Source organism: Muntiacus reevesi, chromosome 3 (assembly GCF_963930625.1).
Source record: "Muntiacus reevesi chromosome 3, mMunRee1.1, whole genome shotgun sequence".
Lineage (NCBI taxonomy): Eukaryota > Metazoa > Chordata > Mammalia > Artiodactyla > Cervidae > Muntiacus > Muntiacus reevesi.
This window is the reverse complement of record NC_089251.1, coordinates 80,881,443-80,893,469: the sequence shown is the minus strand read 5'-3', so window position 1 is coordinate 80,893,469 and position 12,027 is coordinate 80,881,443. Positions and strand designations below refer to the sequence as shown.

General features: G+C 33.3%; 1 protein-coding gene across 2 annotated transcripts in view; it reads right to left on the bottom strand.

Annotated features, from left to right (window-relative positions):
- The window catches only part of MAP4K3 (mitogen-activated protein kinase kinase kinase kinase 3), a 173,654-nt gene that overhangs the window by 25,510 nt on the left and 136,117 nt on the right, over positions 1-12,027 (bottom strand). For both annotated transcript variants that reach the window (XM_065929388.1, XM_065929390.1), the window contains 5 exons: positions 7,636-7,674; positions 7,339-7,392; positions 4,355-4,397; positions 2,656-2,815; positions 1,705-1,814 (listed from right to left, as the gene is read on the bottom strand). In XM_065929388.1, the coding sequence (XP_065785460.1) occupies positions 1,705-1,814; positions 2,656-2,815; positions 4,355-4,397; positions 7,339-7,392; positions 7,636-7,674 (406 nt within the window). The remainder of the gene's footprint in view (positions 1-1,704; positions 1,815-2,655; positions 2,816-4,354; positions 4,398-7,338; positions 7,393-7,635; positions 7,675-12,027) is intronic.

Here is a 12,027-nt window from a genome sequence, read left to right as displayed (position 1 = left end):
AATGACATTATAAACTTCTCTCAGTTTAATACAAAACAGAATTATTTAGATGAGATAAAAATTTTAAAGCTACTGTTAACTGATTTCATATACATGATATAAATGAAATATTCTGTATAGTACTATTTATATGAGTAACTTTTAGACATTTCTAAAATTAAGACTATGAAATTTTACTTTGGAGATATGTTTATGAGGATGTACATACTGCCATCAATTCCTGATAATTTTTTTTCATTCTGCAAATAATTTATGTACATAATTTTATATAGATTTTCCTAAATTATCATATATCATCTATTTTAGCAAAACATTTTTAATTAGGGAGCTCTGAATGTTGTAACTGTCGGATTTAATTTAAGTACTGACAGAATTGGCTGTAAATAATTTCAAGAGGCTGTAAATAATTTCAAGAAGCTGCATAAACTGTAATCACATTTCAATATACCATGGATACTTTTTATCCTATGATACAGTCATGACGTATTTATTTCAGAATTATTGAGACTGTTAGTTTAACTACTAGTTCCATATTCTAATAAGGTAATAGAAAAAGTGAATCTAAAATACATAAATTAAAAAAAGTACTCATTTCTCAAAGGTTATTATACTGTTACAGTCATTAAGTGAATTTTTAAACTACTACATTAGAAGGATTGCTAAAATTTAAGCTGATGAAAAAGGCACTACTCAGTTGGAGAGACTAAACCCTATGATTTCTAAAAGACATTTCACTTTTGTTAAAAATGTCCTGTTTCAGAAATTACAATGCATAACCCCAGTCAAATGCTTTAACTGAATCATAAAAACAGTATGTCACATTCTATAGAGAAATCTTATAAAATAACAGATACATTACAAAACCCTCTAGCAATGTGTTTAGCGTACAAAGTTATTACAGCTATATGCACGTAAACACATTAAATGGTCTATGAATTTCTAGAATAACAAAAATTAGTACACAAAAAATTCCCCCAAAATACTGACTTATGATCTTGTTGACATCCGCTGAATTGGGAATTTTAAGGATTTTTTGGTTAAGTTCTATGATTATGGACATCATAGAATGTCTTCTGATGATTAAGTATAAATTCTTCACAAATTTTTAATCTCCCTGATAAATTCTATTGATGTTCTAGTAGTTATGTCATAGAGTTTTATCAAATTTTTCTAATAGGAACAGTTGCTAAGGCTAATTGCATCTTTCCTGAAGTGGTATCTTATATCTACTAGAAATAACCTTAATTTTTCTTCCTTGTTAGCTATTTTCTTTGGTAAAAGTAGTAACATCACAAATTATGTGACAGAAATTTGTCCTGAGGTAGAAGGTATGGCTTTCCTTCCATAAGTTCTTGAGACCATAAAAGAAACATGTAAGAATCATTCTCATTAATGAGAATAATATTTCTCAACAATTACAAAAATATTAAGGGTTTACCAGTATGTTAGAAGGTCACATTTTATAATATGCAATATAACCAATTGGCCTAAATAATTTGAAGAGTAGAAAGCCTTCATTCATGTTTACCACAGCAAAGTAATGTTTTTCAAGATTTAAACAACCTACTATTAACATACTAAAATATAAATATACTAATTATAAAATATATAATTGCTATTGTTTCATTAATTAAAACTGCAAAACTAACTTAATAGTCAAAAAGGAAACAAATACAAGTAGAGCTTATGAACATAAATACCTACTGGTACATCTTTCTTTTCTTTCCTTGAAAGGTTAGTGCCTCTATATTCATTCTGTTGATATAATGAACCATCTCGTTCACCATTTAGCTGGAAGGAGCTCACTCCATTTCCTTCAATAAGATATGTTTAAATATATTAAAAAAAAGGATTAATTTTCATGAAAATTTTCATTCAGAAGATTATCAAGTAGGAAAAAAATATATTATTTGAGACAGTTTCAGCCTTCATTTGGGATTATCCAGTCAGAATATTTAGTAGTATAACAATCATATATATGTTCTAGTTTTATCTCTATTTCTTTCATATAGGCAAATTAAAATTCAGGTTGTATCTAAGTATATATATTTGTGCTAAAAAGAAAAAAGTACTAAATACATAACTACTTTCAGGAAAGAAGCAATTTATAGTTTGCTATTCAAGGAACATTACTACTCTATTTTTTAATTGCTTCTTTTGCATAAACATAAGACACTTCACAATATTAAAACAGCACCTTTGAGGATTAATTTGGAGGCAAATACCGACAATCATTTTTCTAAAATGATTAACCGAAATAAAACAATAGTTAGACAAGGCGTCCTCGTCTTTTTCTCAAGAAGTAGCCTAGGACCAAAACACATTCTCCTTGTTTGTTCAGAGTTTAATTTCTTTTGTTGCCTCACTCTACAGATAAATGACAAATTGGGCACAAATAATTCTCTAAAAGAGGGAATGCTAGACATGAAATGAGAAGCAAGGGGCAAAATATCAGCCTGGGTCATAGGTAATCCTGTCATAAAAACACTTCAAACTATGAGGCAAAAAGCAGACTTCTTCTCTATAGCCACTGCTTCCTTCTCTTCTCCTCAAAGGAATGTCAAATCATCTCTTAAAAAAAGGAACCCTTCTACTTTTCTCCATGCATTATGACAACCTGGCAACACTCTTATTTCACCCCCTCTTTCTCATTACCTAAAGCCACAGGCTTCTGAGGCGGTAACCTGGGAGGTGGTGGCCTCGGTGGTACTTGCGATGGCTTTGCTGGGCTCTCTGATGTGGGACACCTCTTGATTGTTCCTTGATTATCATCCTCAGTAGAATGAGTTTCCTGTGGTATGAATATGGACTTAGGCTGAAACAATACAGAAAAGGAGACCAATGACTAAACATGAAATCACTCATGTTTCATTAAACATGAAAAATATTAAGTATCTTCCTTAAAGTAAATATTATTATATATCAGAGGCTTTCAAACTGTGTTTAAGAGTTGTTTCAAGGATATTCAACTATCTGATTCAGATAATCTTAATATATATCCTAAAAATGTACACAAAAATGTTTTCTCAGAAAAAAGACCTTGTTCTACTCTCTATTAATTCCTCACAAGTCTACCCACTTAAATTTGCCAAATAAAAATAGTCCGGTCTTTATGATCTCCAATTTAAATGAGTCTCTTCTTATTTTAAACATTCAGGCTAATCAAAGTTCAATTCCTTTCAAGGCTAACCTCTAAACTGTCTCTTTCAGATGACTGAAAGTCTTTAATGTTAATGCTTAATCTTCCAGATACGCAACAGGAGAAGATGCTGATTAAAATTTTATTAAATCAGAGAACACAAACTCAGCAATACAGGATACCTGAGAGACTTTCAGTGCAGACAATGGAAAAACCTCCAGTCAGCCAAAGGTTTGCAGTATTTATAAATTTTTATGATGTATCCCTTATTAGGGAGACTGAGCCGTATTTATCTCTTTGAAATTCAGATCTCTTATTTCTAATGTAAAACTAAACAAAAAAGAACAATATTACTTATGTGTGTGGATCATGATTTTTTAAAAAGTATAAAATGAAAACAAAATATAGTAGTACATTGGATATCTAGACTGGTTGGATTCCAATTCTCACTTATAACTCCTGATTTCAAACCTAATAACAACTCATTTTATAAACAGTTCATTTTATAATTAAAATTTGCTATGCATATGAACTTATAAATTTAATTACCATATCTATCAACTTATTTTACTTATAAAATATCCCATCAGTTGGGATTATTTTATTATTTATGATTCCTTTTATTTTTGGTCATGCCACACAGCTTGTGGGATCTTAGTTCCCTCATCAGGGATTGAACCTGAGCCTTTGCAAGGAATGTGCCAAGTCCTAACCATAGAATCACCAGGGAATTCTCTAATGATGCTTTGTTTTGTTTGACAAAAAGCTTCTGTTGGTAAAATTTTATTTTTAAATTATTGTCCTATATTGTATTTTTTATTTAAAAGTATCTTCTGAAAATTAAATCTCTGTAATGGTAACTATCTTTTTTTTAGCCACTCTCAGGAAATCAGTTACTTGTAGATTATAGATTTAGAGGAGAGAAAATCTTTTTAAATACATGAGTTTTCTAACCCAAGTGAAATAATCATTTTTATTTATGATTTTCTAGAACTTATTATTTAGAATTAACATCAAATAATAAATTTGAAAATTGAAAAAAAAAAGACAAAAACAATTACAATCATCTACTTATATCATGATTAGTAACTTCAAGATTTTTCTTTGTGAATCCTAAGTGAAAATAAGCTACAGAGTAAGTACTAATACAGTATTAAAGTGGCAGAACAGTAACATACGCAAACACAATTCACACTGAAATACAAATCTTCTCACCTTTGGTGGCAAAGGAGGTGGGACTTTGGCTTTCATGGTTGAACTATAAAAACATAAACACTCAGAATCAGAACTCTTCATTTTACAAATAAATCATTATTAAAATATGATTCATTTTTCAAAAATATAGATGATTTGTATATACAGGTTTCTTTTTCTAAGATGAGCGTTTTCCAAAATATTCTGTGAAATAATCATGTTATGCTGAATGAAGTATTACTGAGAAGTAACTGAGTTTATAAGCTTTCTTGTTTCCAAATAATATTTAGTAATTAAAACTGGAAAAGATAGCTATAATTCCAATTTACATCAATTGAAAGGTAATTCATATAAAAACACAAGCAACAATTGGTTTAAGGAAAGATAGCAAAATGATATAAAAATACATCACGATATAAGCTTCATTTTTACTACTATTAGATAGGAAATATCTCTGATGAAGCTCATCAAAAGCTTCATGCTTTTTTCATTTACACGCTCTATGAAACTAATGGCAGAATTTACTTGATTGTAACTGAGATTCATTATAACTCAGGACTGAACTAAAATTAAAAGATTATTGAGCATAAATTCTCAGCTGAGGAGACTGAGGCCCAGAGGTTAAGTGACCCAGCCCAAGGTCACATAGTGGTGAGGTAGGAAAGAAAATCAATGTTCCAATGGCTTCTCAGGTGTTTCTGTCACTCTGCCAGGAAACTGCATCCTTATTTAAAAAAACAAAAACAAACTCCCTCTCGTCTCTCAAAAAACTAACATCAATAAATACAGAAGGGAAAATATTCTCCCCTTAAAAATACAATTGTTAAAAAAAAAAAAAAATTGTACCCAAAGGATTTGCTTACTTGAAACATATCAGATGAAATTTAATCAACCATATAGTAAGACTCTTTGTAGTTACAGTAATAATTCTAGCAGCTACCAATTACTAATTTATAACATTAAACCACAGGATATGTCTACTGTCTCTGTAAACATTTTTCAAAGTTATTATTTTTTTTAATCAACTCCTGCTATGGATTGAACTGTGTCCACTGAAAATTCGTAGGTTGAAACTCTAACCCCCAACGTGCTTGTGTTTGGACATAGGGCTTTCTAGGAGGTAACTGAGGTTAAATAAGGTCATATGGGTAGGGAGCTGATCCAACAGGATTGGTGACTTTGTAAGATGAGGAAGAGATCTCCTTCTCCGTGTGTGTGTGCACAGATGAGAAAAGGCTGTGTGAGGACAAAGCAAGAAGGCCACTGTCTATGAGCCAAGAAGAGGGCCTTCACTGGGAACTGAATCTGCAGGCACCTTATCTTGAACATCCAGCCTCCAGAACTGTGACCAGTCTCTGTTGCTCAAGCCACTCAGTCTATGATATTTCGTTATGGCAGCCTGAGCTAAAACATATTTTGGTACCAAGAAGTGGGGTGCTACTGTGACAAATACCTAGAAATGTGGAAAGAGTTTTGAGACTGAGTAATAAGCAAAGACTGTAAGAGTTAAATATGGATGCTAAGAGTGAGAGGTCAGTGAGAAAACAGGAGAGCTGGTGAGAAAGCTTCCATCTTCTCAGAGAATACACAAATAGTCATTAACAGAATATTGGTAGAAATGTGAACATCAAAGGCTATTCTGGTGAGGTTTCAAAATGGAGATGCAGTTACTGGGAAATGGAGGAAAGGTAATCCTTCATAAAAAGTGGCAGAGAACTTGGCTGAATTGTGTTGTTCTAGTGTTCTGTGGAAGGAAAATCTGCAAGGGATGAAACTGGATAAGTTAGCTGAGGAGATTTCGAAGCAAACTGCTGAAGGAGTGGCTTGGTTCTTTCTGATTGTTTACAGTGAAATGAGAGAAGAGAGATGAACTGAAGAAGGAATTATTAAGCAAAAAGGAGCCAAAACTTGAAATTTGAAAAATTCTCAGCCTGTCCGTATTAGCTCTGAAATGGAAGGCATCAGAAAGCATGTACTGGAGAGAACACCACGGGTATGCCTGAACTATCACTCAGAGAAGAATTCATGGGACTGTACCAGAACAAACACTGGCAGCTTGAATGGAAGATGGACAAGACAAAATGAAGGGAGGCTGTGGACAGGATGACAGAGCTTTCCAAACATGTATGCTTCTTCAAAAGAAGGAAAGAATAAATCCTGAAGGTGATCTAGGGATCTTGAGATCTATATCAGATTGACTTAGATGATATTTAGATGAGTCTTTGGACTTTAGAGTTGATGCTGGAATGAGTTAATAAGACTTTTTGGACTGAACTGTGTCTCTTCAAAATTTATATGTTAAACTCCTAACTCCAATATGACTGATTATATTTGGAGACAGTGCTTTTGGGAGTGCTTTTAAATTAAGCTCATTTAACTGAGGTCATAAGAATGAGGCCCTAATCCAACAGGATTGGTGGCCTTATAAAAAGAGGAAGAGAGACTTCTCTGCACGCACACACTGAGGGAAGTCTAAGGATATACTGACTGAGAAGGCAGCTGTCTGCAAGCCTGGAGGAGGGCTCTCACCAGGAAGTAAACTGACCAGCAGCCCAGCCTCCAAAACCCCGAGAAATAAATACCAGTCTATGGTATTTTGATAAGGATGCCCGAACTAATACAACTAGAACAGAGAAAAGGAAAGAAACTCTGGTACAACCCATGATGAAGTCGCTCAGTTGTGTCCAACTCTTTGTGACCCCACGGACTCTAGCCTACCACGCTCCTCTGTCCATGGGATTTTCCAGGCAAGAGTACTGGAGTGAGCTGCCATTTCCTTCTCCAGAGGATCTTCCCAACCCAGGGATCGAACCTGGGTCTCCCACATTGTAGGCAGACGCCTTACCGTCTGAGCCACCAGGGAAGTCCTATGATACTAAATTATAAACAACCCATGATACTATATTATAAAAGACAGTAAAATTACTTCAGTATTAAGCCGTCAGATTTACTAAATCAGGTCAAATGACACTCTTTCTTTTACTAAAAATGGAAACAGAACTTACTTTTTAGATTCATCATCATCTCCTTCATCATCTTCTAAATGTGCCACATGCCCTCTACGGATAAAAAAGGTTAATTCCACTGTTACTAAATGGACTTTACCAAAAGGCTTAAGAAGAAATTTTAGAAAATGCAAGAAGAGCTAACACAGGACAGAATTTATTTCTATATCTTTACAGGATTCAGAATATTAAAACAACAACAAAACACTCTTAGGCTATATGATACAGAAGGGGGCAAACGGACTTGACTCATCTGTAACATAAAATATTTTAAACTTAATTAAAAATTAAAGTTACCGCTGATGTAATTCTTCTTCAACAGACTTCAGAAGACTCCTTTGAAGAAAAGTAAAAATTAAAAATAATGTGAATAAAGCAAAGAAATACCAAGTACAATTTTTTATCACATTAACCTTATATATAAATTTTTCAAATAAACACTTTTATTACTCACTAAAAACTTGCTACAACAATCATCTTTATACCATAAAACATCATTTAATGAGGTATCTCTATTTTCTGCTGCTCATGTCTTTAATCATGTATTTTAAATGAACAAAATAAATCCTAGTGTTTACTGAAAAAATATCAATTCAAACAAAGGACAACCCACCATGAAATGTCACAACAGAACTGACAAAACAATAATTGCAGGGTCACACTCAAGGGTTTCCAGGATTTACATTTTTACCTGGACTATTTTACCTGACACCTGAAATTATATTTTCTTTTTGTTAAGAAAGGTGACACACTTTAAAAAAATATCATGCTCTCAGGCAATCCTACAAAATGAAACTCAACATGTTGGATCTCTGCAAAAGCATGCATGCATGTGATGTGAATACATGAATGTAGCAGCACTTTGCTTTCACAGAAGACACTCACTTACCTGAAGGATCTGTTCTCCAGTGGTGTACTGGCAAACACATTTACACTTTTGGGAGACTAAGCCTGTATCAGACCAGGTGTGAGGATTTTATCATTAGGAGCAGTTTACAAAACTTTGGTATTCAGGAATGTAAGAGAGAATTCACAGCATTCCTGAAGGTCCCTTACTTCTTTTCCCTGCCTGTTCATGCAGCATACCTCCTGTATTATATTCTTTAAGCATAAAAACTCAAAAGCCTTCTTAAAGCTAATGAGAATGAGAGAAATATGGTTACTGATAGATTACTATGGTAAAAGTGATTCAGCAGAAAATTTACTGTCCTCAAAAATTGTAAGGTAGTACCTTCTAATCATTTCCCTTTCCTATTATATAGGAAATATTATATTATATTATTATATTATAATATTATATATTATATTTATTATATAAAGCGGAAAAAACTACCCTCAGAATTATCAAAGCATAAAACCAGAGAAAATGAAAGGTATGGTTAGCTGGTATAAACAATTAATAGAATAGATTTTAGCCATCAAGTGTTTTAATTAGGATAAATAACAATTTAAGTCTTTTAAAATGACAAAATTTTAACTCTGGAGTTGTAAATGACATAGGAGAACCATAAACTAATGGCAAACCCTATTTTGCACGTAAAAACATTGAGGGACTTCAGCCAAACGTACTATCTATTCATAAAGCTCTTCAAGGGCTAGGTCTAACAGACAGAGCTTCTACCTGGAGGCAGTATAGCAAAATGATTTCAAGCTGTGAAGTAGTCTTTGCCACTGTAAGTGATGTGGCCTTCAATCAGTTACTATGATTTCCCTAAGCTTCAGTTTCCATATCTGTAAAGAGGGAATCACAATAGTATCTAGATCAAAATGTCTATCTGAAAATACAGTGAATATAGGTAAAATGCTTTGAACAGTAAGTTAGAGTACAGTAAGTATTCAGTTAATGGGGTTTTTAACATTATTTTATTATCAACCAAATAACACTGCTCTAAATTAGCAATTCTCAAAGTATGGTCTGGCAACCCTGGAGGTCCTTTAGGCTCCTGTAAGAGGTTTGCAAGGTAAAAACTATTTTCATAATCTAAAGCACTTAAAAAAAAATACTCATTCACTCTTTTTCTTTCTTTTTCACTTTTATTCTTTCATTGAGAATGAAACTCAGGAGAGTTTTCGGGAGACTATAAGATGTGAAGGGCTTCCCTGGTGGCTCAGATGGTAAAGAAATGCGGGAGACCTGGGTTCAATCCTGGGGTTAGGAAGATCCCTGGAGGAGGGCATGGCTACCCACTCCAGTATTCTTGCCTGGAGAATTCCATGGACAGAGACGCCTGGCAGACTACAGTCCATGGGGTCCCAAAAAGCTGGACACGACTGAATGACTAACACTTTCTCTTTTCATGTTTTCATGAGATGTATATCATAATAGATTAGTAACAGACATGAGAATCCAGCTGTGTTCTATCAAGCCAGATATTAAGAATTTCTGCAAAAACCATAAAACAATGCCACTTTTCCCCCTAATATTATTCTGCTTCAGAAAAAACCAGCTATTCTTCATAAAACAATGTTATTTGTGGCCCTCATCAAAATGTTTGCTGTATTATACTGCCATATATAAGCTGCTTCTAAGTCTCATGAGAAGAACCAACTGGTGTTACAAAGAAGGTACCATTAAGAGTTGGCATTTCACTTCATTCTTAAAGATGAGGAATTTTTTAATACACACAAAAAACTGTTAATGATAACACAGAATGAGTATATTACTATTTGAAATAAAAAAATATTTTGAAGCTTTCAATACTACAAATATTTATATTTGTAACCCATATAGACAAAAGCTCATTGAAGTCATTTAAGACTGTAAAGGGATCCTGAGACTAAAAATTTCAGAAGCACTGCTGTACTTTTATCAAATGAAATATAATTTCTTCTAAACTCTACAGGAGGCTTTCACACTATCTTGGGGGGTTAGTCGCTAAGTTGTGTCCAACTCTTGCAATCCCATGGACTGTAGCCTGCCAGGCTCCTCGGTCCATGGGATTCTCCAGGCAAGATTACTGGAGTGGTTGCCATTTCCTTCTCCAGAGGATCTTCCCAATGCAGGGATTGAACCCGGGTCTCTTGCACTGCAGGCAAAGTCTTTACCAACTGAGCTATAAGGGAAGCCATCTTAGAAGATATGAAAAAAACTTTTTCTTAAGCATATGACAATATTTTCTGAGCCATTTCTTTTCCAGTAGAGAATATTAGCATTTGAAAATACTTAAAAGGAGAATTTAAAATGTATTTTTATTTTCAGTTTACCACATTTAATTGGACTTATATGGCATTTCACTTTTTAAAAGATTATCTTCCTGGCATTAAAGTTTCTGTAAAAATAAGAGAACATGAAAAAGCAGACATTCTATGGTTAGGGACTCATATATTTTTTATTTATTTACTTGTAAATCTCCTATAATGAGTGAAGATATTTTGTTAATAAAGTTATAGAATTTCATGAACTCTTAATGAAAAGGAGAAAACATGGTTTGCTTTACAGCCTTTATAAAAGAGAAAATGAAATATGGCTAAATTTACATAAAGGTTAATTTATACTAAATATTGTATTTTGAATGCATTGGAGAAAAATATGATATTGATTTAATCACAAGACTGGATGCAACATAATAAATAATGTCACTATTCACTAGTCTACTTAAATGCCTTTTATGGGATTTTGAAACAGTAATGAATAAAACAAATCAAAAAAGATGCCCTCACATATTGAATTAAATAAAGTCAATCTAAAATGACTAAAAAATTTGGATGAAGAGTTTACAAATGGTACAATCTGTAAACAGATCATATATTTAACTGATGAACCAAAGAAGCAGATAGAGAAATAAAAAGCCACCACCGAAGTGTTTAGCACATCTGAATCAGCTGCTTGTTACTATACTCTTTCAAAACTGCCTAACTGGCTCAAAACTATTAAGTAGTTGTTAAGGATTGCCTTAACTATTAAGTATTGCCCTGATTATATTAAAAAACGAAACAAAAAACCTCCCGATTTCTTTAAAACCAAAAGGCAATTTTATTCTTTCACTCATACTCATTTACTCTTACAATCAAGATTTACTGAGTAAATACCGTAAGTAAGGGTGACAAACGTGTTTTTACTAAAAAGGTGTTAAATGTTTTGCAATGATCATTCCATTTCATCCTTAACAAACTATGAGGTAGGTACTGTTATAATCCCCATTCATTAGAGAAAACTGAGGTAAATTTCTCCAAGTTACATAGTTATAGCAAGAGACAGTTCTGACGCTGATCTGGCATTTATTACTGCTACACTCCAAGGTGGTGCTAGTGGTAAAAGAACCCACCCGACAATGCAGGAGGCATAAGAGATGTGGGTTCGATCCCTGGGTCAGGAAGATCCCCTGGAGGGCACGGCAACCCACTCCAGTATTCTTGCCAGGAGAATCCCCTGGATGGAGGAGCCTGGCAGGCTGCAGTCCATGGGGTCTCAAAGAGTCGGACATGACTAAAGTGACTTAGCACAGACGTGTGCACTGCTATACTTAATTACGCCAGGAATTTCTTCTCACTGTTATTTAAGTCTTTAGAAGAGAATTTATTTTTAGAACTTTGGCTCTATATTAAAAGAAATCAGAAATAATTTTTTCTTTGAAAAATAATATATAATTGGTTTTAAATAGAAAAGTTGACCCCTATATTAACAGAATTCAAAAGAAAACAACTAAGTCAAAACACGTATGTATTTTGCTTAAAAAAAAAAAACAAAAA